Genomic DNA, 27,586 nt, shown 5'->3' on the forward strand with positions numbered 1-27,586 from the left:
TCCTTACATTTTTCTACATGCTCCAAATTTTCTACAACGGATCTAACATCATTTTGTTTTTATTATTTTTTATAATATATTTTTAAAGATTTTATTTATTTATTTGACAGACAGAGATCACAAGTAGGCAGAGAGGCAGGCAGAGAGAGAGAGAGAGAGGAGGAAGCAGGCTCTCTGCTGAGCAGAGAGAGCCCGATGTGGGGCTCGATCTCAGGACCCTGGGATCATGACCTGAGCTGAAGGCAGAGGCTTTAACCCACTGAGCCACCCAGGCGCCCCTAACATCATTTTGTAGTCAGAAAAGATAGCATACGATTACTAACATTGTAACTCAGAGTCTGCCATGAACTACTTGGAGCCTGGTTTTTAGTATGAGATCCCGGTTTGTCTCTGCCCTGTTTCATCAAATCCATTACAAATCAGAACTCAAATAGGACACATATTAAAAGATGATTTTTCTCAATACCAGAAGATTCATGGAAGGAGGTTCATTAAACTGTAAATTCTTCTAAGACAAGACATGTTGATATTGTCTTTTTTTTCTTTTTAAGATTTTATTTATTTGATGGAAAGAGAGAGCATAAGAGAGAGAGAGCATAAGCAGGAGGAGTGGCAGGCAGAGGGAGAGGGAGACGCAGGCTCCCTGCTGAGCAGGGAACCAGATATGGGTCTCCATGCAGGGCTGGATCCCAGGACCCCGGGATTATGACCTGAGCCGAAGACAGATGCTTAACTGGCTGAGACACCCAGGCGCCCCTGATATCATTTTCAAAATAGTCCATCTGTCTACTTATTTTCAAAACATACCTTCAAGAGAAGTTCACTGGCTTAATTTTATTTTGTGAAAGCTACTGTTTAGAAATCTTCATCCTCTTAATCCACTGCATTTTTACCTACAGCGTGGATAATATCAAGTATTTCTATGAAAGTCTGAGGTTTATACTTACTTTTCTTTAAGGTGAAATGATTTGTTTTTTCTTGGTAAAATTTTAAAAAGAATTGTTTTTTTAAAATTTGCATCCTGACATCCTTAGCCAGGGATGTTTCACAATAGAAAACACAAAATGATACATAGTTTTAGGTTATCCTGAAAGGTTTCGTACCCTCCAACTATCCCCTAGATCCTAAAGGCACAGTTCGCAGGCTTCTCCTCACTTGGTTGTATAGAAGCTCCAAGCCCAGATAAAAATACTTAAATAATCAAAGTTGTTCCGCAATCAAATGCTCTACCACTGAGCTATACCTCCTCAAAGTTGATCTGATCTTACTTTTTTTTTTTTTTTTTTTTAAGATTTTGTTCATTGGGGCGCCTGGGTGGCTCAGTGGTTAAGCCGCTGCCTTTGGCTCAGGTCATGATCTCAGGGTCCTGGGATCGAGTCCCGCATCGGGCTCTCTGCTCAGCAGGGAGCCTGCTTCCTCCTCTCTCTCTGCCTGCCTCTCTGCCTACTTGTGATTTCTCTCTGTCAAATAAATAAATAAAATCTTTAAAAAAAAAAAAAAAGATTTTGTTCATTTATTTGAGAGAGAAAGAGATAGAGATTGTGTGAGAAAGGGAGACCATGAGCAGGGTGGGGGACGGGCAGAGGGAGAGAGAGAAGCAGACACTCCCCTAAGCAGGGAGCCTGATTCGGGACTTGATCCCTGCACCCTGGGATCATGGCCTGAGCTGAAGACAGGCTTAACTGACTGAGCCACACAGGCGCTCCTGATCTCGCTTTTGAGACTCCTTCCAAGTAAATTCTGGTCCGTGTTCACTACCTAGTGAACATCCTGTCACACGCAGACACACATACCCCATAACTGTAGCTTGTACCACGTGTTCCTTGGGCAAAAACTCCATCCTTCCTTTTGCCCTCACTCCAACCGAACTGATCTGCCCAGCGTTCCTCTCATTCTTGTTACATAACAATACAGCAGAGGGTTTTCCAGTGGCTTATTGGTTCCTGCTGGTGGGTGTCAGGCTTGCCTTTTTTTTTTTTTTTAAAGTAGCAGTGTTATCTACTTATTTTTATTTTAAAATTTTTATTAACATATAATGTATTATTAGCCCTAGGGGTACAGGTCTGTGAGTCGTCAGGCTTACACACTTCACAGCACTCACCATAGCACCTACCCTCCCCAATGTCCATCACCCAACCACCCTCTCCCTACTCTCCTCACCCCTCCCCGCCCCCCTCAACCTTCAGTTTGTTTTGTGAGATTAAGAATCTCTTATGGTTTGTCTCCCTCCAGATCCCAACTTGTTTTATTTTTTCCTTCTTTACCCCCCAAGCTCTCCACTCTGCCTCTCAAATTCCTTCTATTGTCCAGTGGAAAAAAGTCTTGCCTGTTAACAGCAGGCTCACATAACAGCCTTACTCCAAGGCGCTTGTTCTAATGGTGGTAACTTCAGGAGTGCTGCCTGTGCCACACCACCATCTCAGTGCAGTGGCTCCCTGGGGAAGAAGCGGAAAGGAAAGGGAAAATGCTAACCACCTGAGACAATTCAAGAAGGAGCCCCAGTATTGTCCAAGTGTTTGCATTCTGCCCCTCTGCCTTCTTCCTGGAAGTCCCTTGGTAACATTCCCTACCAGAAGAACAGCACATGGTGAAATGGAAACTGTCCCATCAAACAGAGAAACAAATAAGAACACAAGGGTAAGTACACTGAGCCCAGCCTTCTTGTTGGATTATAAATGGAGCCCAGGGGCGCCTGGGTGGCTCAGCCATTAGGTGTCTGCCTTTGGCTCAGGTCATGATTCCAGGGTCCTGGGATTGAGCCCCACATTGGGCTCCCTGCTCAGTGGAAAGACTGCTTCTCCCTCCCCCACTCTCCCTGCTTGTGTTCCCTCTCTCCTTGTATCTCTCTCTGTAAAATAAGTAGATAAAATCTTAAAAAAAAAAAAATGGAGCCCCGCTTTCCTGTTGGATTAAAAAATCTCTCTGGGTTATCCAATAGTCACCCTTCATTCTATCTGAACAGAGGCTTTTTTCTACTGTGGAGAAGCAGGTCACCTCCACAGGTTCTCTGTGCTGTTTCCTAGATGTGTGGAAGGGACCCCTTGCTTGGTGGCAGAGTCTGGAACTCTTGCTCCGCGGGACTGGGTCTTCAGGCTGCCATCTTTGCCTGGACCCACGTACTCCAAAGCTCTCATTTGCTAGTTTATTATAGCTCCCGTCCTTTTTCTTTTTGCTTCTCTTTCTTTAAAAAAAATTTTTTTTTTAGTTTTTAAAATTGAAGTATAATTAACCTTCAGTGTCATACTAGTCTCACCTGAGACTATTGTACAGAATGTTTCAAGAATTCTATACAACGGGGCGCCTGGGTGGCTCAGTGGGTTAAAGCCTCTGCCTTCCGCTCAGGTCATGATCCCAGGGTCCTGGGATTGGGCCCCGCATAGGGTTCTCTGCTCAACAGGGAGCCTGCTTCCCCCTCTCTCTCTGCCTGCCTCTCTGCCTACTTGGGATCTCTGTCAAATAAATAAATAAAATCTTAAAAAAAAAAAAAAGAAGTCTATACAGCTCAGTGCTCATCGTCAGTATGCTCTTAACCCTCTTCACCTTTTTCCCCACCTCCTTATCCATCACCCCTTTGGAAACCACCACTTCGTTCTCTGTATTTTAGGAATCTGGTTTTTTGCTTTTTTCTTATTGTATTTGTCTGTTTGATTTCTTAAATTCTATACATGAGTGAAATCAAATGGTATTTGTCTTTCTCTGACTGATTTATTTCATTTAGCATCATACCCTCTGGGTCCATCCATGTCAGTGCAAATGGCAAGATTTTATCCTCCTTTACGCCCAGCTGTTCTTAATGGTGAAACTGGAGCTTGTGTAAGTACCATGTCTTGACAGCTGGGGGACAATTCTGACCTTGCACTCGTGACCTTACAAAGCAACTGCCCAATGCAAATATAAAGTAAGCTACGTACATAACTTAAAATTTTCTGAGTAGTCATGCAAAAATAAAAAGAAACAAGTGAAGTTAATTTTAGTAGTATTTTATTCTACTCAATACACCCAAATACATTTATACCCAATTACATTTCAGCATGTAATCAATATGAAAATTAATGAAGTATTTCACAGTTTTTGTGCTAAGTCTTTGAAATCTGGTGTGTATTTTGTGCTCATAGTGCATCTGAATTTGGACTGGCACATTTCAAATGTCCAGGGGCCACACGTTAACAAAGCCTACTGCACGAAACACAGCAATTATAGAGGAAGTATAGCAGGATTTTGGAGATTGTCCAGGCTGACTCCTTATTTACAGAAAAGTTAAGTACATACTCAGAGGTTATGCAACCAGTTAGTAAAAAAGGCAGGATTAGAATCCAATTATCCTCACCCTACCCTATGGTCTTATTCTCAAAGCTGATTAGCAACAAAGTTGGACTAGAACTCACACCTCCTTATTCCTGCTCACACCTGCTCTGGACCTCTCTTTTCTACCAGGCAAGCCTAGAGGGAAGAAGCCTTTCTACCTGTCTTACTTTCCTCCTAAATAGACTAACAGCTCCACTGGAAATAATTTGGCTGTAAACCAAGACCAGAGCGAGGGTGAATTTTTCCATATCTTTCCACCAGATAATGTTTTTTTATGACTTGTCACCCTTGTCCCCGAAACCAGAAACTCTTAGTTTCACCAAGCTACTTAAAACACTCAGATTCCTTTAGGCCATGGTTCTCGATAGAGGTGTCCATCAGAATCACCTATGGAGCTTCCAAAGAACTCAAATGATGCCCCCCCCCCCACCTCCAATACTGATTTATAGGTTTGGGGAGGAATTCAAGTAGATCACTATTTTTTAATGGTTCCCATGTAATTCTGATGCACACCCCCAACTCACAATGGCCTCACCCACTGCCAGATCCCCGCTGACATTGCCGGACCCCCAGGAGTCTGACCAGGATGACCTCACCAGACCAGACAGGTCGGGTCTTAAGAACGAACCTGGTCTCAAGGAAAGAAACATGAGAAGTAGGTACCCCAGCACCTCCGGAGGCGGGGCTTCCTGGCTTCCTTTTCCTCCACACGTTCTGCTCCCAAGGCCACCTCCAGCCCCGTTTCCTGATCCTCTAGCCTCACCCGCAGCGCAGCCCGGGCTGGGGAGTCAGGCAGGAATGCAGCAGACAGGACTCGCTCTCATGGTCTTGGCCGCCTGTGTGGCCCTTCCCAACTCAGAAGGTGAGTGGGGGTGCTGTCTCTCGAAGCCTCCAGGGGAAAGAGGGGGTACTGCTTCCCAAGATGGAGCTGGAAGGAGTGAGGGGCTGGCGGCAATGTGGGGCACGAAGTTCGATCTTCTCCGGCAGGAATTTCCAATTACGTACAAGAGAGTGGCATAGGTTTAAGTTCTCGACCTTCAAGAAGGAAGAAACCTCATTTGAACGGGAATGGTAGTAATTTGCCACATGAAGGATGAGATTCTTCCTCACAGCGACTCTGAGCTGTGTTTCCTTTTCTGACAACAGTGTCTTAGAAAATCCCCAGGTAGAGGTTGGAGGAAAGCCCCTATTATTCATCTGTCTCCCCCCTCACCCTAGCCTGCTACACTGGATACAAGTGTGCATGTTCTGACAGGAAAGACAGACTTGACCTTTCTCAGTTAGGGGTTTGGTGAGCAGCAAAGTCAGCCCAGTGGATGCTGAAAACCAAAACTTCAATCTGACATTGAAAAAGGGATACAGAAGAGGGGCACCTGGGTGACTCAGTTGGTTAAGCCTCTGACTCTTGATTTCAGCTCAGGTCATGGTCTTTGGGGGTCTTGGGGTCATGGGATTGAGCCCTGCTTAAGGCTCTGTGCTCAGCCGGGAGTTTGCTTCTCTTCTTCTCCCTCTGCACACACCCCGCCCCCCACCAGTTTCTCTCTCTCTAGGGTGGTTGGTTAAGTTGGTTAAGCATCTTCCTTCGGCCCAGGTCATGATTCCAGGGTCCTGGGATCGAGACCCACGTTGGGCTCCCTGCTCAGCAAGGAGCCTGCTGTTCCCTCTCCTTCCTGCTTCTGCTCTCTCATGCTATCTCTGTCTCTCTCTCTCTCCAATAAATAAATAAACAAAATCTTAAAAAAAAAAAAAAGTGGGTCTTTAACAAAAACAAAAAAAGGATAAAGGAGAAAGAAGATTGAACCATACAAATCATATCAAAGGGAACTTAAATTGTGAATTGCTAACTTACATATGGAGATTATAACTGCATTTGGACCAGAAGCAATGTCTTCTACTGTACTTAGGAAAACCTAAACATAAGAACGTATTATTTCACTGATTTGATTCTTATCCCCTTTATTCTGAATAGATTCTCTAAATCCAGAACAGAGGTGAAGTGTAAATTTTGTTTGGTCTGCTTTGGAAAACATTAAACCAACATTTAAAAACAGAGATTTCAAAAAATAAAAAATAAAAACAGAGATTTCATATACACATTCTCATACAGACATACAAATTGGATTTTAAAACTTCTCTTGAAAAATCACAGCTGGCAACAATGGTTCCAAGTCCCCTGGCAAGAACTGGCTGGGGCAGACCAGTCTCTGTCCTTCTCTGAAGTTGGCTCTCATCCTCTTAACTGCCTGGTTCCTACAGGCCTTTGTTCAGAGGCCCCAGCACAGGACCCCTGTGTACTGGGTTATATGACTGAGTACAGAAAAAAATCTGTGTGATCTCTTCTTCATTTATTTTTTTTAAGATTTTATTTATTTATTTGACAGAATGAGAGAGAGAGATCACAAGCAGGCAGAGAGAGAGGGGGAAGCGGGCTCCCCGCTGAGCAGAGAGCGGGATGCGGGGTTTGATCCCAAGACCCTGAGATCATGACTTGAGCAGAAGGCAGAGGCTTAACCCACTGAGCCACCCAGGCACCCCTCTTCTTCCTTTCTATGAATCTGTCATATCAAGACAAAGACACAGTGTGTCATTTTATATGTTTCTGTAAATTTTTTTCAGAAAAATGCACCATGCAAATTTTAGGATTTACTTTCACTGTCTCTCAAAGGCTTACCTGATAAGGCCTTATTCTTAGTTGGCAATGCAAATCTTTTTTTTTTCCCACACATAAAACTTTGAAGTAAAAGTGTATATTTCTTCCGTCAGCTTCCTGTTTCCAACTGTTCCCTCAGCAAGAGCAGCACCCCCCCACCCCCCACCCCAGGAAAGGAGGACAGGCAGAGGGGCAGGGGTAGTAAGGGACCCCCCTGTTGGACACAGGACCAAGCTTTTTGTGGATGGAGTCCTGACAGAGAGGGTGGGACCACAAAACACAGAGATGTTTGAAAATGGCAGAGTTGTTGAGGGTAAGAAAGAAAGAGAAAGGGAGGAGACCCCGAGGAGACCCCGGTGATCTGGATTATTCCCAGGACTTTCTTCCAAAGGCAGTTTGGGCCACCGGAAAAATCACGTTGTCTGCGAAGCACCAACCCTCTGCCATTTAAAAATGAGCCATCCCTGAGAGCAGCTGTGGAACGGAGAGTGGCAACCAATGAAGGGCTTTCCATAAAAGACATCCACTGAGTACCTCCATGTCCCACGTATCCTGGGGGAGGGTCCAAGGGCTTCTGGCCTGGGAGGGGGAAGGCAAGAGAGGAAGGGGAGGTGGGGATGGGGGAGAACTGAGCAGGGCAGGGAAGGGGGAGCAGACAGCTTTGGCAACTGTCACAGGCTGTGGCTGGGGATCAGGAAGTGACCTGTGCCAGTCTGAGACTTGGAGAAATACATTTTGTTCTTACAGGGAATCAACCGTTCCATTATCTTAATGTTGCCTGTAAATGACCATTTCAATGTTATGGCTCAGTAATTGGCATTCCCTGAGTGTTATGCATATATCAGGAAGCAGTTGACTTGCTTGAAATTAAAAGGCTTGGATTCCACCCAAAGGTAGGAGGGCAAGCCCTCTAGCTGCTGACGTGGTTGCTGGCTCCCAGAACTCAATACTGAGTCCATAAAAATGTCTATCATCCACCCTCAGTGGCCCTGAGCCAGATTCTTTGAAGCCGCAATCTAGGGCTTTTTGGGTCTGGAGTTTTGACTGTACATTGAGACTAAGGCTCCGCTTGTGTCCAGCAGACTCAAGGTGGCGGATTTTTCTTCAGAACCCAAATTGACCTCTTCTTTCTGACAGCCTGTTTTCTCAGAGGAGAATGGCCCTTCCTTATGCGGATACTTGCTAGGGACTTGCTGCTGGCATCCTTTTTTAAAGTTTAATTTATTTATTCAAGAGAGAGAGAGAGAGAGAGAATGAGCAGTGGGGAGGAGCAGAGGGAGAGGGAGAAGCAGACTCCCCGCTGAGCAGGGAGGCCCAACTAGGGCTCTCTCCCAGGACTCAGTGATCATGACCTCAGCCAAAGCCCAGAATCAGCAACTCAACTGATTGAGCTACCCAGGAACCCAAAAATAAAACCCCCAGGGTGTTTTTAAATGTCCTTTCTATGTCATAATGAATGACATAATAGCAATCTTCTCCAATCAGAGTCGTATACAGGCCCCTTTAAAGGAAAACATTCTTTTTTACTCTCAGTGATGACCCTTAAATTATTTTACCATGTTACTTGATATATAAACATGAAACCAGATATAAACCCCCAAATAAATTTAAAATTTAAATAAAAACACAACTACAAAGCCAAGAATATTTTGATATAATAATAATAATTTAAATTAATAGTTAATGTTTGGTCAAAACTAACATCATCATTCCAAACATGAATATAACACTGATTCTTAAGATGCAAATTTTGAGTTTTATGTGCATATATTACCACGTTCAGAACGAGAAGTGTTTCTTTCCCTGCTACACACCCAGAGGCCCCCTCCTATGAAACCCAGTTTGAGAAATATTGGCCAGACTGGAAGAGTCACTTTGGAATCCAAAAGGCCAGGTCAAAATTCCAAATACATGGACTTGAGAAATTGCTTAATTGCTCTGAGCCCGTTTTCTTAGTAGTAAAACAGGAACAATAATGTCTCTCTTACCTAGTTATTCTCATCATTAAATGAGATTACATAAGGAAAGTATTTGGCATAGAGGAGGTGCTGAATAAAAGTCAGTTTTCAGGGTGCTCAGTTAGTTGAGCCTCTGCCTTTGGCTCAGGTCATAATCCTGGGGTCCTGGGATCCTGGGATGGAGCCCAACATGAGCCTCCCTGCTCAGGGTGGGGTTTGCTTCTCCCTCTCCCTCTGCAGCTCCCCCTGCTGTGCATGCTCTCTTTGTCAAATAAATGAATAAATGAAATCTCTTTAAAAAAAAAAGTAATAGTTTCCTTCCCTTTCCTCTCACCATATTTTATCACCAACTTTTTAAATTAAAATTATGACAAGTCACACAAATCAAAGAATTTAATTCCTAAAATTATAAAAGTAACACATACTCGGTATAAACTTTTAAAATAGAAAATATAGCATCAAAAATATGAAAGTATCCTTCCCCATTTTTTTCATCCCTCTCCTCTATCCAGAGGTAATAACCCCTCTGGGTTTTGTGTATCCTTCCAGAAATCTCTCTGTGCATTTACAAATATGCATACAGATTTTTAGAAACATAAAAAGAACAACTATTTACATAGTACCTACTATTTTTTTTCATTTAATTTTTAAAAAGATTTTTATTTATTCATTTGAGAGGGAGAGAGAGAGAGTACAAGCAGGGAGAGCAGCAGAGAGGGAGAAGCAAGACCCCCCACCCCCACCCCAACAAGGAGCCCAATGCCAGGATCTATCCCAGTGTCCTGGGAACATGACCTGAGCAGAAGGGAGATGCTTAAATAACTGAGCCACCCAGGCACCCCTTCATTTAATTAATCATAGATAAGAGTATAACTATTTAACACATTAGCCATTTCTTAAAAATTTGGGTCACTCATCTTAAAAACAACATACAAAGTTCTGGGAATAGTTTGAAATATTGAAGTTCCATTTATTCATTCATTATCAGCGAGAGTCTTATTAAGAGACAGAAACCTGACAAAAATTTGAACAGGGAAAAATTAATGTACCAAAGGATGAACTATACCAAGAGATGGGCTAGAAGGAGGCACACAGAGCTCTAAAGAGTACGGGGATGGATAGGGCTGATATTGGGAGGGCCGAAGTGGAGTTTTGGAGGAAGAGATCCGGTCCTCCCCCTACCCCACCCAGCTGAGATCGTTCTTCGCAAGGAAATGTCCCACTGGAGACACTGTGCCACCAGACCGCCTGAGCGGGTGCGGCTAGCTTTCTTAAGCTACCAGCCCGCCCCCGCCCCCCCCGCCCCCGCCAGAGGAGCTGCAGCCCATGGGGTGGGGCCGGCGTGAGCCCACCCAGGAGGAGCACCTGCGGCTTGGAAGGAGAACCCCTGCTTGCAGCAATGCCGTTCCGGGGTCCTCCATGACGGAGTTTAATGTCAGGCCAGCTGGTGAAGGTAAAACATTTAAAGGGCTCACGTTAATTGCACAGAATTGGCAATTAAGGATGAATTTGAAGCTGAGAGGAAATGGACAATGGGCACATTTCACAAAGGCTTAATATTGACACTGGATACCCACTATGGAGCAGGCAATGCAGTTTTGTTTCTAATTATTATTATTATTTTAAAGATTTTATTTGCTTATTTGACAGAGAGAGAGAGAGAGAGCGCGCGAGTGCACAAGCAGGGGGAGCAGCAGACAGAGGGAAAGGGAGAAGCAGGCTCCCTGATGAGCAAGGAGCCCAATGCGGGTTAGATCCTAGGACCTTGAGATCATCACCTGAGCTGAAGGCAGACGCTTCACTGACTGAGCCACCCAGGTGCCCCTTGTTTCTAATTATTTAGTGTTTAACATTTGTCACTTTGTTCTAAACACTTAAGTATATCAACCCATGCAACGCTCTTAACACTCCTGTGAGGTGGGTGCTATCACCCCCCCATAGGACAGATGGAGAAACTGACAGAGAACTAAGTAACTCATCCAACATGAGCTAGTAAGTGAATCTGGTTGTTTGTCTCCATACACTTAACTACTGTGCAGTAATGACTTTTAGCATGTCGCTCTGGCTCAAAATTATCCCCATGCCCTTCAGGACTATCTCCCAATCACTCCAAGTGTCCATGCTGTGAGAAGTACTAATGACCAAATGGCTTCATATTTAGGTAAAGGAAAAAGCCTCATTCTCTCTCCGCTACCCAAACATTACCCCATCATTCCAAAAAGGATCTGGGAGGATATTATTCAGGCATAGCAATTTCATGCATCAATGCTTGGTGAGTCCTTCCTGCTTCCTTGATGTTAGCAGTGGACACCTTCCTTTGTAGGCATCTACAATGTGATGTAGCTCCATAATGGGTGAAGTCCACTAGAATAGGGAAATGTATCCTTAACCAAACACATTCAAGACCTTGTTTATTTACATATTGGCCTTCTTAAATGGCACTCACAAATTTGAGATACTGACAGCTGGCAAGTGAATCTTTCTTATTGTTTTGTTCTTTACCCTGGGAATCCTTTCTCCAGTAATAGCATAAACCTTTGCTTTGTTTCTATTTTACTGTGTTCTTTATACCAGTGTTTTTCAAACTGCATTTCTAATAAGCTCTAGAGTGATGTCATTGCTACAGCTCTGGGAATCACACTTTGAGAGGCCAGAGACTATATAATACATCTAAGTAAGAGAGGAAGCTGGTTCCTCATTCTATAATAACAGGATCCTTTCCTTGAAACCCAGAATCTACTTTTTATATCACAAATTTGATGTGTAGTATTTTAGCGTTCCTCTTAACAGATATTGAGCAGGAAATTTTTAAAGCCTTCTTACAAAATTGGATCACAGGCAGAACCAAATCATGGACAGACATATTTGGGAAATGGCCCACCCAACTCTCTGACAATACTGGAAATATTACAGTGACAAAACCCAATCCAACAGACTCAATAACACTTTAATTAATGAGATAAACAGTCATACTTTTTTTAAATTAACATATAATGTATTATTTGCTTCAGGGGTACAGGTCTGCGAATCATCAGTCTTACACAATTCACAGCATTCACCATAGCACATACCCTCCCTAATTTCCATCCCCCAGACAACCTATCCCTCTCCCCGCAACCCCAGCAACCCTCAGTTTGTTTCCTGAGATTAAGAGTCTCTTGTGGTTTGTCTCCCTCCCCTGTCTCATCTTGTTTCATGTTTTCCCTTGCTTCCCCCACGACCCCCTCACCCTGCCTCTCAAATTCCTTCTATCAGAGAGATCATATAATAATGGTCTTTCTCAAACAGTAATACTTTAAATGAGATACTAGTATCTTTAAATTATCAAATGTAATGGACAAATGATTTATCATATTTAGTTGATCCCTAATCCTTGAGTGACAGTGGAGGGATAATGTTTCTGAAAAGCATGTGTAATTTAAGGACATTTGGGACATAAGACCTTGATCAAATACAGATAATCTTATCTCCTTAAAAAAGGAAAATTATTTTAATAGTATTAAAAGGCTTAAAACAAGATACAATGAAATTGGGGTGCCTGGGTGGCTCAGTGGGTTAAGGTCTCTGCTTTCGGTCCTGGGATCGAGCCCCGCATTGGGCTCTCTGCTCAGCGGGGAGCCTGCTTCCACCTCTCTCTATCTGTCTGCCTCTCTGCCTAGTTGTGATCTCTGCCTGTCAAATAAATAAATAAAATCATTTAAAAAAAGATACAATGAAATTAAGACAGAGAGCTTAGTTCCACTTAGGAGACATTTATTTAGCATGAATACCAGGTACTGTGCTAGGTGGTGTGGTACAAATATATACTGTGGGTGCTCACAGTCTAAAGACACAGTCATAAACTCTTAATTTTATATATGGCAATGACAGGAAAGCACAGGATGTTGTGGGTCCAGAGATTCACATAAGAAAACAACAAGACTAGGAAAAAGGAGATAACTAATGACATCTTGAACTTGGTCATTGGTTAACAGGGGTGGAAAGGGGGGAGACAAATCTGAGAAATGTTAGAGTAAAACGTACAGGAGTTTGACTGGCTGTGGGGAGTACAGAAGGAGGATGGAATGACACATGGGTTTCTGGGTAGCTGTAAATGACCATTCAATGAGATGAGAAAAGGAAAGGAACAGATTTTTCAGTGGTAAGAAATAATGCCTCCAGTTAAGTTTGGGGAGCCTGTGGAATATGTCAGGATTATTGGGGTAGAGGCTAGAGTAGACAAAGATATGTTCAAGTTACTGACACAGGTGGTAATTCAAAGTATGAGAAGATGTGAGTGGAAAGAAGAGTGGAAGGTCAAGGTGGAACTTTGAGGAGCGCTAACTATTGAGGAGAGGGCAAAAGAGGAGGAGTTCAAGAGCAGAGAATTTCTCAGTATTAAGAATATTAGGAGAGATTAGTGTCAACCAGGGATATAGAAAATTCCCAGGAAGGAATGGGTTCCAATGTTACACGCAGCCAGGAGGACCAGAAAGATAATGTTAGACAAACATCTGCCATTGGAAGCATCCTGAGGGCAGATACTTTGACTACTTTTTGTGTATTTAGTGCCTAGAACAATGAGAGACACAAGGTAGGCACTCCACAAATGCTTATGGAATTTTATTGACCTCGCAATCACTTTCGTTAGTAAAATGATAAATTTACTCAAATGATTCAGACTCAAAAACGTTTGTGAGATGGTGTTGCTATTTTTCCAAGGGAGTTCTTCCTGGACATAATCCAGGCTAAATTTTCAGTAAAAAATAAAATAAAATAAAGGAAATGTAGAAAACTTATCAGTCCAATGAAGGAAATGGGGAAAATGATAAAAAGAAAACACAAAATAAGGTGAATAAGTAAATTTAACCACAAGGTTAGTGTCACAACATTAATATCAGAAAAGCATAATTTAGGCAAAAACTTTCAACAGGACTAAAGGAATGTTACAGGAGAATAAAAAAAGTATCAGTTCACCAAGAAGGTACATATAAGACTGTCATGCAAGTGCAGGGTCCAGTTTCGTTTTTATTTAAAATTGTAGTAAGGTTGATCCCTGAACATCCCAGGGTTAGGGCCCCCACGTCACCACACCCTAGTGGAAAATCCCCACCTCACTCGACTCCCCAAAACTTTACTAGGAGTCTACCATTGAATGAAAGCTTTACCAATAACATACACAGCTGATACATATTTTGTATGTTATGTGTATTATATACTATGTTCTTAAAGTAAGATAAAGAAAATATTAAAATGAGGAAAATACATGTAGGGCACTGTATTTATCAAAAAGAAATCCCTTACAAGTGGACCCACACAGTCTAAACCCATGTTGTTCAAGGGTCCACTGTATTTTATTCATCAAAGACATTTTTTTTTGAGGTTTTTTTTTTTAAGATTTTATTTGACAGACAGAGATCACAGGTAGGCAGAGAGGCAGGCAGGGGTGGGTGGCGGGAAGCAGGCTCCCTGCTGAGCAGAGAGCCCAATGCGAGGCTTGATTGAGGCTTGATCCGAGGACGGTGGGATTATGACCAGAGGGGAAGGCAGAGGCTTTAACTCACTGAGCCACCCAGGCGCCCCTCATCAAATACTTTTTTTGTATAAACTTTTATTTTTAAAAAAATTGTCTAAAAATATTATTTAATCTCAATTACTGAGTTTTGGGGGCACTCATTTATAGTTTGCGCCTGGTGCACCTGGGTGGCTCCGTTGGTCATCTGCCTTCGGTTCAGGTCAGGATCCTGGGGTCCTGGGGTCCCGCCAATGCTCTCCTGCTCAGCGGGGAGTCGGCTTCTCCCTCTTTCCTCTAGCCCGCTCAAGCTCTCTCTCAGGTGCTGTCTCTCTCTTAAATAAATCTTAAAAAAAAACAAAACAAAACAAAAAAAACTGCCCCCGAGGCTAGTGCCTCACTCCGATCCCGGCTGTGTGCCTCAGAAAATATAACCCCAAGTGATAAACTGCAAAATCTTAACCAAAAAAATCTGACATAATCTCGACAATAGTGTTAGATTTTTAATACAGTCGCATCGGACACTGATCAATCAAAAAACTAAATTCTCCCCGCAGCTCTATGACGGGCAGGCGGCAGGAAGCCAGGCCGTGTTCAGCCCTGGCGGACCGGTCCGCGCTGTCCCTAGGATGCCCGCGCAGAGGCTGGACTCGGGAGCGGCCTGGGGAAGCCCCACGCCACGCAGAGCAGGTGCGTGCACTTCCTCCTGGCCTTCCCGGAAGTGGCAAGCGCCGCGGGCGACCGGGGCCCCTCCCCTGGGCGTATTCCTCAGTCCGCCTGGGCGGTCTCTTAGTCAACGTCCTCTCCGTGCGCCGCGCGCCACTCACGGGCTCACAGAAAAGCCGCGGGACTTCGCCAGGCGGGGGGCAGGCCCGTTGCGCACGCGCAGAGGCCGGAAGAGCGGCGGGACGTGGCCCTAGTGTATCAAGGGAAACGCCGCCTGCTTCCCGTTGCAGGCTCTCTTCCCTGGGCTCCGGCTTGGGCTCGGGTTCCAGCACCAAGTTTCCCGCTCCCAGCCTCTCCTCCTTCACGGCCGCCATGACCGCAGACACGGGAGCGCGACAGCAGTAAAGCGCCGCGACGTCGTGCTTTTGTCTTTTCCCCCACCTTTGGTTTGGTTTAGTTTCCTGATTTTTCTTTTGCAGGTTCTTGGGTAGAACGTTTATATTTCATGCTTGTGTTTTAAATAAATGAACTTAAGCTAAGTTTATATCTCACCCTTTGTAATAAGTAGTACTTCCACCTTTCAAATTAAATATTGGGTGATTTTTTTCCCCCTTAACCTATGAATCGAAGTTTTTAGTTTCAAAACAAATTACATTTGTAAGTTTATAAATAGTTTGTATATTATCTGGACCCAGACTTTAAGTGGTTACTTTGCACAGGAACTTTCTCTGCAAACACTGTTAAGAATTACAAAAAAAAAAAAAAAAAAAAAAAAAGCAAGCCCCAACTGCAGATAATGCTAATGCAACTTTGTGATGTAGGGGAGGAAAAAACCCTTTTCTTCCTTCCTTTCTAGGTTCTTGACTGTGGCCCCTAAACAAGACATTAAAAGGGGGAAAGCCTACAAATCTATGTAGTTTTAGGTGGCATGGGAGCCTTCGTAAGGAAATGAAGATCCAAAGGAGCAGGTTGAGTCAGCAATTACAAAGTTAGACGGAGTGATAAATTGTGAAAAAGTAACAAGACGATGGGACATGGCCTAGGGCCGTTAATCATGAAAGTGACCAGGGCGATAAGGGTTAGTTTAACAGGGTTGGTTTGTACAGATTTCCCTGGGCCTTGGCTTCCCTCTGGAGTGAGGTAACACCATCTCACTACGCTGAGAGGGGTGAAGTGCCGCCCTCTGGTGATGAAAATGTCCCTTCCTCCAAGTGGGAGGAGGGCGCCTTTTACTTGGGAGTTTTATCTCCTGCTTGTAGGAAATTTAGAATGCCCTTTTTGCATTGCTGTTTTTTTAAAGTTGAGTTCCCCCCCCCCCTTTTTTTAGATTTTATTTATTTATTTGACAGAGAGATTACAAGTAGGCAGAGAGGCAGGCGGGGGGGGGGGGCCGGAAGCAGGCTCCCCGCTGAGCAGAGAGCCTGATGCAGGACTCGATCCCAGGACCCTGAGACCATGACCTGAACCGAAGGCAGAGGCTTAACCCACTGAGCCACCCAGGCGCCCCACACTTAGATTTCTACAGAAAATTGTTTAAGTAAATCATGATGTTAGAAATATTTCCATAGATGTTACTGAGCTTGTGTTTTTGGCAGAAGGTATAAGGTATTGTGGTCCCAACCCACTTTTTGCATCTTCCTCTTACAACTGAGACTCATAATATTCTATAATCCCCACAAAATGTGCATAAATTCTGTCTTTTCCCACTTTTGTGCCTTTGTATCCATTCTCATCCACATTTATGGCCCTATTCAAACACTCCATCTTCCAGGTTCCCAGCTCAAATTCCACCTCTTTGATGAAGACGTACGTGGATCCCTGCTATAATTTATCTCTTCTGCCTCTTAATGTTCCAGACACTCATTCTTTCTCATAGAACCCTTGCCACATTCTGCCTTCTGTCAGAAGTGTTTTCCTCCTACTTTGTTTTCTCACTTCTTATGTAGTGACAGTTGCAGATTGTCTTTAGTAACGGGGCAAAGATCAGAACAGTCTACAAGATATTTGAAAGATGATACAGGGGTGCATGGGTGGCTCAGTCAGTTAAACATTTGATTCTTGATTTTGGCTCAGGTCATAATCTCAAGGTGGTGAGATGGAGCCCTGCATCTGGCTCTGCACTGAGCATGGAATGGGCTTAAGATGTCCTCTCTCCCTCTCCCTCTGCTCCCACCCACCTCGCTCATGCTCTCTCTCTTTAAAAAAGGAAAAAAAAAATTCAAACATTGACTTCAGTTCACTGAATACACACAATCAGATGCTACCCATGGAGACTGTATGGTCCGGGCTTCACTGGCCAGTGAATAGAAATTATGATGTTCTGAGTCCTGGCCTTCCCTAGTCAGTCATTATAGGTGTTTTCCCAGGATCCCCAATACAGATATTCTTGATAATTCTCAAATTGTGGGTCATAGAGAAGGGTCCTTTCCCTCTAGGAGTCTGAGGTGGTGGTCTGATCGTGATGAAGGATAGTTAGAAGGCAGATAGGCAGGGACAAGGGGCCCCCACCCTAAGAGGAAACCACTCTGAAAAGGATTTTACACTACCCTGGAAGGAGCCTTCCCCCCTTTCCCATGTGATAGAGAGATGACAAAGAGCTGATTAGATGGCACGTGTGTGGAGGGTAAATCAGATTACAACAGCCCACCAACAAGCCTGTAAGAACCCCTAAACTTAGAAACTCTGGTGGCAACCCTCTCGGGTCTCCTCTCTCTTGGGGAGCTTTGTACGATCACTCAATAAACTGCTTTGCTGCCCACTGCTCTTCATCTGGTCTACCTCTTCATTCTTCGAAGCAGCGTGACCAAGAACTGTGGGCAGTGAAGGAAAATGAAATCCTGTAACAATATGTTCGGGAGGCTGAGTTCTCGAGTAACCAGTGCCCCTACCTGCAGGTTTATGCTGCCCCTGTTGGACAGCTGCTGTCCCCCCTGGCGGTTGTCCCCTTTCCCCAGAGGAATGACCTCAGGCCAGCAGGGAAGTGTATCTGCTGTTCTTGTAAGTCACTTTTCCAGAGAGATTCCCAGGTGGGGCCAACACATTGTAGAGTGACCTTTCCAAAGCAAAGGGGCATGTCTGGGGCAGTCAGGAAAGGGGGTGGAGGGGAGTGGAACAAGCCTCACAGTAAACCCGAGACCATTGCTCATTCATGCTTCTGGACCCTGTGGTTTTATTGAGCCCACTCGGCAAGACTTCTTTCTTTCTTCTTTCTTGCAAAAATTTTCTTCCCATGTTTCCCTCAGGGAACCCCTACTCCCTGAGACAGGTCTGTGTAAAGTCTGGTTTGGGAACAAAAGCAGGTTCTTTACCATGGGATTTTTTGCTTTATGCAGCAGTGGACCAGCGTGGTGTTTTGGGAAGGCTTAGCTTTCTAATCTCTTCTCAGCTTGCTTTTCCAACCGAGTAACTGTATCAATTGAATTAAAGCTATTTAAATATGGAAGAAAGGTCACCCTATCCCTTTTTTCAACCTTACTGTCATTTCTAAATCTCTCCTATCTGGAAATTCCAGATCATCGAGATAGAGGAAATTCCTATCCACTCTTTGAAATGGAAATATTCTGGCAGGAGGCCGAATACAAAAACCTGTAGGGGGCTGTGTTCTCCAGAAGAATCTTAACATTGCCCTGGCCTAAGATAAGGGTCTTAGTTGCCTGGCCTTCTGAACATTCTTCAAAGGATTCCATCTCTCTTGGTGTTTTATATTTCCGACTGCCTCTGGAGGGCACCAGTCAGTTCTGCCAACACGCAGTAAATCTGGCCTGCCTCTTATCTTTCCATAGTTAATCCAGTGTAGTTTATGTGATCTCCAGGTGTGACTGTCCTACCTTGATAAATAAGAAATGTAATCCAGCTTAGTAAGTGCATAAAGGTCCTGGGTGCTTTTCTGGCTTAAAACTATTCCTTGAATTGATGTCACCACTCAGATAACTCAAATTCCGAACCACACGGGCTTGCCTATGATTCTTAATTCCCACAATGCTTCTGAAAGTCCATTTCATATTTTACAGCTGCTTGGGTCAAAACTAATAGCAGTGATCTGAATATTAGCTCTCTGAGGCTGGAAACTCTTCATCTCTCTACTCCCAGGGTCTAGCATAGTGATTCACTATGTACGAATTTATAAGAATATATATATAGAGAGAGAGAGAGAGAGCGCGCAAGCGCTCACTCTGTAAGAATTCACATAGTAATCCTTACATAGTAAGATGATGAGTGAATGGATGGATACATGAATAAACCCAAAACTTCGCTTGGGATATTAAAATAGTTTGACTTGGAGAAAAGGCAGCACAGCATTGCTAAAGAAGTAATTGGTCTTAGGAAATGAATGCATTAATATATGTAAGGACAACCAATGTTCTGTTCTCTGATAGCACTTAAAAAATGGAAATACAATTCACATACCACAAAATTCACCATTTTAAAGTGTGTAATTCAGTGGTTTTTAGTATATTCAGAGATTTGTACGACCATCACTACTCTCCAGTTAACAGTCACTCCCCAATTCCGCCTACCCCCACCCTGGCAATAACTAATCTACTTTCTGTGTGGATTTGCCCATCCTGACATTTCCTATAAATGGAATCATACAGTTATGTGGCCTTTCAAATCTGGCTTCTTTCCCCCTGTAAGCCCGTTCCACTTTGACCATCAGTCTGTTAACGTGTTTTGCTGTGTTGTGATTATTTATTTACCTCCCTGCCTCCCACTGGACTCTAAACTATCACAAGGACAGAAACTATGCCTTGTTTATTTCAACGTTTCTTTTAATGCAGGATTCAGGACTTGGCACAACGTGGACACTCAGTACATGTTTGCTTTTCCTAGTCCAGTGAATCTGGTTGTTCAGTGCTTGGGTGTTCCTCTCTGCACATTCATCACATGCATAACAAAATGAAAAGCTCCTTACTGGGTCTAGATTGAGAGCAAAGAGGTGGATCCTTGAGGCATGACACAGCTTGCAGTGGGAAGGGTAACATTTTCCTTGTTTGGACTCCTGCAGACTTGCATGACAGCTAAATTAAAACAGAAGTGAGACTGAGCAGGACCATTAACACTCTTAATCACTTACACGCATACGTTTCAACTATATTAATTTAAATTAGCGGTTTAAGGGTTATTGAGCAGCACCTGGGTGACTCAGTTGGTTACACATCTGTTTTGGCTTAGGTCATGATCCCTGGATCCTGGGATCAAGTCCCCCCATGAGGCTCCCTACTCAGCAAGAGGTCTGCTTCTCTCCCTGCTTCTCCTCCCCCTGGCTTGTGCGTGCGCGCGCTCTTTCTCTCTCTCTCAAAGAAATAAAATCTTAAAAAAATAAAAATAAAAATAAAAATAATCTAGGGGCACCTGGGTGACTCAGTAGTTGAATGCTGGTCTCTTGGTTTTTGGCGCAGGTCATGATCTCAGGATCCGGGAATCAAGCCAAGCGCTGAGTCGGACTCTGAGCTCAGTGCAGAATCTGATTCCCCTCTCCTTTTCCCTTTGCCCCTCTGTCTGCTTGTGTGTATGTGCTCTCTTTCTCTCTCTTTCAAATAAATAAATCTTTAAAGGAATTTAAAAAATAAAAGTTATTGAAGACATTCTTTTTTTGGTAAATGGATTTATGTAAATATAATTAATATATAGGGGGATTATATATATATTTTATTTGTGTGTGTGTGTGTGTATATGGGGATTTTATATATATTTTAATTTCCCAAGAATTAAAAATACATGTATTGAGCTGATGCTAAGTTGATACTGATCTATATCTCAAGCTGAGATTCTATTCTAAATATGGCAGCATTGGGCTATTCAGGACCCATGATGGCACAGGAGAAGAAGGTAAAAGTCTTTCTTTTTGGAGGGAAAGAGCTCCAGCTAATTTTTTACAGATCCTTCTTGAGGCTCTGAGACTCGGGCATTTTCTCTGAGACTCAAGGCATTTTTCCAAGGCTCTGGAGAAGACCCGAAGTCAGCACGGAGGTTTTTGCCTCATTGTTGACAGGAATCTTGCCAGAGAATACTTGCCTGCTCTAAGACACCAGGTTCTTCTAGGAGTTTGACTCAGACACTAAATAGACAACTGAGCATTCTTTCTCTTATACCCTGGTGTTCTGGACATGCCGTTCCTTCTCTTTGGAATGTTCCATTTCCTCTCAATCAGGTGAATTTTTACTCGTCTTTTAAAATTGAGTCCAACTTCATGTCCTCTGATGCCAACCCTGACTTTCCTACTCAAAAATATTGCATGCTTGTTGAAAATTTGCCCCCTCTCTAGAAATAGTCCTTGCTTATAAATTTGGGTGTATATATTTCCGTAATTTTTCCCTCTGTGTATCTGACACATTCTTTTTATACAAGTGGGATCATTTACATTTCTTGGACTGAAAATTGCTTTTCTCACTTAACAGTAAATTGTGTTTCTTATAATTAAACAATAAATTATGTTTCTTAAATTCCACATTCATTTACTTTAGTGTATATATACATAAATATGTCATCCTTTTCCCCATTTGGATCTACTATTCTATTGGTAAACATTTAGGTGGGCTCTAATGTTTTGCTCTAGTGAACAGCCATGTACCTGTCTTTAAGACTTGTGGGAGCCTTTTGGAAGGACAGAATTCCAGAAGTACAGTGGAGTGGGCCAGGAGGATTGTATCCTAAACATTTAGTTCCAAATGTGTCCTCCTTAGACATACATTCAGGGCCTCAGTAGTGTGATCTCTGTCTATCTTTTGAACCATATCTTCCATCACTCACCTTCCTAACTACTCAATTCAGATGAAGTGGTTGATTTTTCTCCATGCCCTCAATGCATTTGGGCATTCCTGTCTCAGAATTCTTGACCACATACTTCCTTTAGTCTTGACAAGTTGTCTTCATTTTTCTCCACCCGTCCAAATCCTTAAAGATTCATCCAAGTCCTTCCTTGGTAGGAAACCTAAACCTGCTCCAGGGGCCCATGTGGTCCTTCTCTTCTCAACTGGGGGGGACACTCACTTCTTTCATCTCTAATCAAGTCAGTCTTCAATCTACTAGCATTGTTGTCTGGAGCTATTTTTCATCTCTTCCCTGGTTTTGTGTCTTTGCCTATACTTAATGTTTTATCTTCCCCAAATACAATGTAAGTTCTGGAAGGAAGGAACATGTCCTGTCCCAGATTTGCATTCACAAAACCGTCAGTAAGTGTCTTCCCCTTGCTTGAGTGAATTGGCATTCTGTTTCTCTGGAATCTGAGAGCCAGACATGATATAATGAGCCCTGGGTGTTCTATACAACTGATGAATCAGTGACCTCTACCTCTGTAACTAATAATATACTTACTGTATGTTAATTAGTTGAATTTAAATGTAAAGTGAAAAAGGAAGAGAGGCCATTAGTTTTATTGTTGTTTTTGTTTTTAAATTCCAGTATAGTTCCAATGTGTATAATAAGTGATTCAGCACTTCCATACAACACCCAGTGCTCATCACAAGTGCCCTCCTTCATCCCCATCACCTGTTAACCTGTCCCCCACCCACCTCCCCTCTGGTAACCATTGGTTTGTTCTCTATAGTCAAGAGTCTGTTTCTTGGCTTGCCTTCCTTCCTTCCTTCCTTCTTCCTTTCTGTCCCTTTCTTTTTCTTTTCTTTTCTTCCCTTCCCTTTTCTTTCTTTTCCATTTGTTTTGTTTCTTAAATTCCACATATGAGTGAAATCCTGTGGTATTTCATTCTTTTTGATAACTGAGTAATATTCTACTGTGTGTGGAATACACATCTTCTTTATCCATTCGTCTATTGATGGACACTTGGGCAGCTTCCATCGTTTGGCTATTGTAAATAATGCTGCTACAAACATAGGTGTGCATGAATCCCTTTGAATAAGTGTTTTTGTTACCCTGCAGAGTGATTACTGGATCATAAGGGAGTTCTATTTTTTACTTTTTGAGTTGTTTTCCACAGTGGCTGCCCCAGTTTTCATTCCCACCAACAGGGCAAAAGAGTTCCTTTTTCTCCACATCCTCACCAACACCTGTTTTTTCTTGTGTTGTTGATTTTAGCCATTATGAACAGGTGTGAGGGGATATCTCATTGCGGTTTTGATTAGTATTTCCCTGATGATGAGTAATGTTGAGCATCTTTGCATGTATCTGTTGGCCACCTAGATTCTTCGGAGAAATGTCCATTCTTGTCTTCTGCCCATTTTTAAATTGGATTATTGGGGTTTTTAAAAAGATTTTATTTATTTGAGAGATAACATAAGCTGGGGAGGAGCAGAGGGAGAGGAACAAGCAGACTCCTAGCTGAGCAGGGAGCCCAGCTTGGGGCTCGATCCCAGGACCCCAAGATCATGACCTGAGCCAAAAGCAGTTGCTTCACCAACTGAGCCACCCAGGAGCCCCAGATTATTTGTTTCTGGAGTGTCTAGGCTCTTGTCCTATGAACTGTGAGATGTAACATTTTCCTTCTTTTCTTCTAGCCATACTTCCCATTGCCTCCAGCTGTTGCACTGAGGTTTCACATCATATCTCGCGAAGGCTTCTGGAGAGGGTGAATCTGTGTCGTATCCAGAGAGCTGATGGGGACTGTGACTTGGCCGCTGTCATGTGAGTGCTCTTCAGCCAGGAGGGCTAAACCTGGGGTTCGTTTCTTGGCCCATGAGCGGTAGGTTGGCAAGGCTTTGCCTGATATGCAACATAAAAAGAATCATTTAGACGAGGGAGAGGACAGTAAATATTCCACCATTCTTGCCCCAGGCTCCCCGGGGTGAGCACAGTCTCCCAGGACTGATGTGTCCAGAGCCCCAGCCTCGCCTCCGCGGTCCCCACTGCTGTGCTGTAATTCAGGATCAGTACTTTCAGTTATTGGACGGTGTGTGTGACTTTCCAAAACAAAACTAGGGACATTCTGAGTGAAAAAGCAAAACAGAAGGAAGGTGTCTCTATTCTATTTTGTGGCTTTACCTGTAGCTTTTTCCAGGCAAGTTTATGGGTTGCTGTCATTTTTTACTCCCGTAATTCATCAAGAATATATACAAGGTTCAAACAGAAATAGATGTCTGTATCTGTCACATGCAATCAAACCCAAATGCCCATCTTCACTCTTGATTCTGGGCTGTTGTCTTCTGGTGAACCTTTTCCAAGCTTACCTCTGGCTCGGTTATCAAACACTTTCGATTTCTGGAGCACCTGGGTGGCACAGTTGGTTGAGCATCTGCCTTTGACTCAGATCGTGATCCTGGGGGTCCTGGGACCAAGTCCCACACTGGGCTCCCTGCTCAGCAGGGAGTCTACTTCTCCCTCTGCCCCTCCCCCAGCTCAGGCTCTCTCTCAAATAAACAAAACCTTTAAAGAAAAAAAAACCTTTAGATTTCTGTGTTCTTCATGTCCCCCTAGAAACTTTAAAATCTGAAATTCATTGGTACGTAGCAAATCTGGATTCTGACAACAATGCTGTGAGGAAAGGCATAAATTATCCCCATGTCACACAAGATAAAGCTGTGCCCAATGAGTATATAGTTAATCTGGTGACGCACAGCTAGAGAGTGGCAGAGATGGGCTGTGAACCAGGTCTTGTTCAGAGCTCCATATACTTCAGAGATCTCTCAGAAGTGATGATGGGACCCACCATAAAACGCTCTCCCCAAACTTCATTGTATCTGGCACCTTCAGATCATGGGGACAGTGTATCTGGCATCTCCCTGGTGTGCTGGTTTTAATGCCACTGGGGAGATGCTAATGAGCCCCTGGGTATCCCCTTCTTGGGGCTACAGATAAGCCCAGTGCTTATGCCTGAGTTCCCGAGTCCCTGAGAAGCCTCTTTATTTATTCAGTGAGTTCAACAAATAGTTATTGATTAACGTTTCTGTACCAAGCACCGTTCTATCCTCGACTTGCGCTGGGGGATGAAGCGGTAACCTAAGGGATTCTGCCCTCCTAGAGTCTCCAGGACTGTGTTCCCTGAGTCTTGCAGACCGTTCTCTGAGATCTAAGATATATTTTGTTCCCTCTCAGAGGAATCCAGCTATCACCCAACTTTGAGAAACACGGCTCCAAGACAAGATTCTTAAAATTTCAGAGGAAGAGTTTGTAAGATGTTCATTGATAGAGTTCCTTCAGGTCGGGGCTGTGAACTCTGCTTAACTGAATGTCAGTGGAGCGCTTCTCCCCTGGGTGTCTGCTCAGGTTCTTGCTGGCTTTTGGGAATGATAGGAGCTTCAACTCCTTTTTGTTTCCTCCTCCTCTAAGCACTACGGCTGGGTGCCCTCCTCTAACAGCCATCGGCAAACCAACCAGCGTCCCTTTGGGAGACTTCTCAGCCTAATACACTCCGAGAATGCATTGTCCTCCTCTCAAGAAGCCTTACTTCTTTCAAATTAACATTCCACCTGCTGGCTTTATTATGCCTAAGCTCACTGAGGTCTTCCCCAGGTTTCCCCTTCATTCCAAGAGTCCCCACATTAGCGAATGATTCCTCTTGGGTCATCTGGAAAAAATGGCAACCTACTCTGTATCCTTCTGGTTTTTTTCCCCAGTAACAGGCAGGAGCTTTGTTTTATCCGGATACCGAATGTCTGTGGAGAGCCAGCAGCATCGTGACATTTAGTAAGAGCGGGATGGCACCTGGGGGCAAATTAAAAGTCACAGTATCTTTTGTAACAAGAAATTCTTCCAGTTCCTAGAAATTGTGGGTGCTGCTTTATGGTTTTCTCACCCCAAGGTGAAAGAAAATTTAAAACATGAAAACATTTGAGAAGGGGTTTGAATCCATAGTATATTAAAATGTTACCAAACACCTAGAATATTTTAGATGACTGTTTTGGTAAAAACAAAACCAGACTGTTTTTATTTTGAACAATTTTCACTTCATGTCTATAACTAATTACAGAATTCCTACTCTGAACAAGGGCTTTTTTCAAGACAATTCCAGACTATTCCTCCTTCAAGGAGCATCACACCCCGGGACAAGGAGGTTTGAAACAAAAAGTCATACAAAAGACAGGATAAGCTAAGTCCCAGAGGAGAGGTCATGCTGAGAGCCTCAAAGGGAAAACAGGGCATTTAGCTGAGACAATCCAGGAAAACTGTGTGGAGGAGAGATGTATGAGATGGGCTGTGAGGTGTGAGTTGGGTTTGTTGGGCGAAGCTCTGGGTCAGGAAATACCATTATTTTCCCTTGGTTTCTCTCCTTTCCCTCATTCCTTCCCTCCTCCCTCCCACTTTTTTTTTTAAAGATTTTATTTATTTATTTGACAGAGAGTGAGAGAGCACAAGCAGGGGGGCAGGCAGAGGCAGAGGGAGAGGGAGAAGCAGGCTCAGCCCAGGACCCTGAGATCATGACCTGAGCTGAAGGCAGATGCTTAACTGACTGAGCCACCCAGACGCCGTTCCTCCTCCTTCTCATGCTGTGTCTGAGGAATCTCCGGCCACGGGGAAGTGAGGATTCAACCTCGTGGGCTCCGCGGCTTAAGAATTCCAGTCTCGTGTCTCTCATTGGGAATTGTGTCTGAGTCACTAAGTTTTTACTTGGCCTTTCCTTCAGTGACTTTGTTTATCTTCCCTCCATGGCAGCCTTCACGTCAGGCGCAGAAGAATCTGTGTCAGCCCGCACAGTCCTGTTATTAAGCAGTGGTTAAAAGAACAAGCAGCCAAGAAAAACGCCAAAGGCAACATCTGCCACAAGAAGAAACACGCTGGCCAGAGGAAAAGTAAAGGAGCCCATCAGGGGAAACCAGAAATCCACGGCCATAAAACTCCTTATTAAGGCGTTTGCAGATGAACCTACACAGACAGTTCCTCAACTGGACTTGGCCATGGTTGCTTGTAAATTTCTCTCGTGAAAGTTCCTTATTGGGAGTCAACAGGGCAAAACAAACTATACGTTTTAAAGGAACAATTATGCAGGATGCAAACGTAGCCAATAATATGCTCATCTGAAAATGAAATGAAAAGATAGTACTTCTCTTCATATCCTATTTTAAGAGCAGCATACAGATCTAATCTCTCCAACTTTTTCATAATGAAGGTTTGCAAACCTACAGAGAAGTTGAAAGATTTTTGACAATGAACACTTATGTACCTTTCACGTAGACTAATGATTGTTAATATTTTGCCACATTTATTTTCTCTCTTTGAGTGCATGTGTGTATAAAACATTTTATATATAAATACATTTTTTTGCTAAACCATTTGACAATAAGTTGCAGATGTTGTGATACTTTTTTTTATGTTACAACTCGACATTCCCCAAGAATAAAGACCTTTTGTATATAATCACACTATCAGTTTTATAAATAAACATATATATACAAAATATATATATATTTTACATTTAATTTTTCCCCAACTATTTCCAGAGTATAATTTTTGTATAGTTTTTTAATCAATCAAGGTTCACATACTGCAATTAATTGTTACATTACATTAGCAACTTTTATTCTAAGAAAATCTCCTGCTTTTTTTCTTTTCTTTCTTCCCACGGCACAGACTTTTTATAAAAAGAGAGTCTGGGGCAGAATCTGTCCCACATTCTGGATTTGCCTGTTT

At 43.2% G+C, this 27,586-nt stretch overlaps 1 protein-coding gene across 2 annotated transcripts; it reads left to right on the forward strand.

Moving 5' to 3' along the window:
• The first annotated feature begins 3,970 nt into the window (after positions 1-3,970).
• On the forward strand, positions 3,971-27,357 carry CCL28 (C-C motif chemokine ligand 28). 2 transcript variants are annotated; one of them, XM_082724190.1, is made up of 4 exons: positions 5,030-5,167; positions 14,962-15,094; positions 23,521-23,647; positions 26,612-27,357. In XM_082724190.1, exons 2-4 carry the CDS (start codon positions 15,034-15,036, stop codon positions 26,802-26,804), a joined length of 381 nt encoding a protein of 126 aa, XP_082580316.1. In that variant the 5' UTR covers positions 5,030-5,167; positions 14,962-15,033; the 3' UTR covers positions 26,805-27,357. The 2 variants fall into 2 exon arrangements, with proteins under 2 accessions (XP_082580315.1, XP_082580316.1); XM_082724189.1 differs by lacking the exon at positions 14,962-15,094 and having other exon boundaries at positions 3,971-5,167.
• The last annotated feature ends 229 nt before the right edge of the window (positions 27,358-27,586 follow it).

This window comes from Mustela nivalis, assembly GCF_964662115.1.
Source record: "Mustela nivalis genome assembly, chromosome: 3".
Lineage (NCBI taxonomy): Eukaryota > Metazoa > Chordata > Mammalia > Carnivora > Mustelidae > Mustela > Mustela nivalis.

What these genes read in the sequence shown, in the direction of transcription:
- CCL28 (XM_082724189.1), top strand. Translation starts at nt 4,831, where the DNA reads ATGGCCTCACCCACTGCCAGATCCCCGCTGACATTGCCGGACCCCCAG. An exon ending in GGCCCTTCCCAACTCAGAAG is followed by an intron (nt 5,168 to 23,520) that starts GTGAGTGGGGGT and finishes CTTTTCTTCTAG; the next exon opens with CCATACTTCCCATTGCCTCC. An exon ending in TGTGACTTGGCCGCTGTCAT is followed by an intron (nt 23,648 to 26,611) that starts GTGAGTGCTCTT and finishes CCTCCATGGCAG; the next exon opens with CCTTCACGTCAGGCGCAGAA.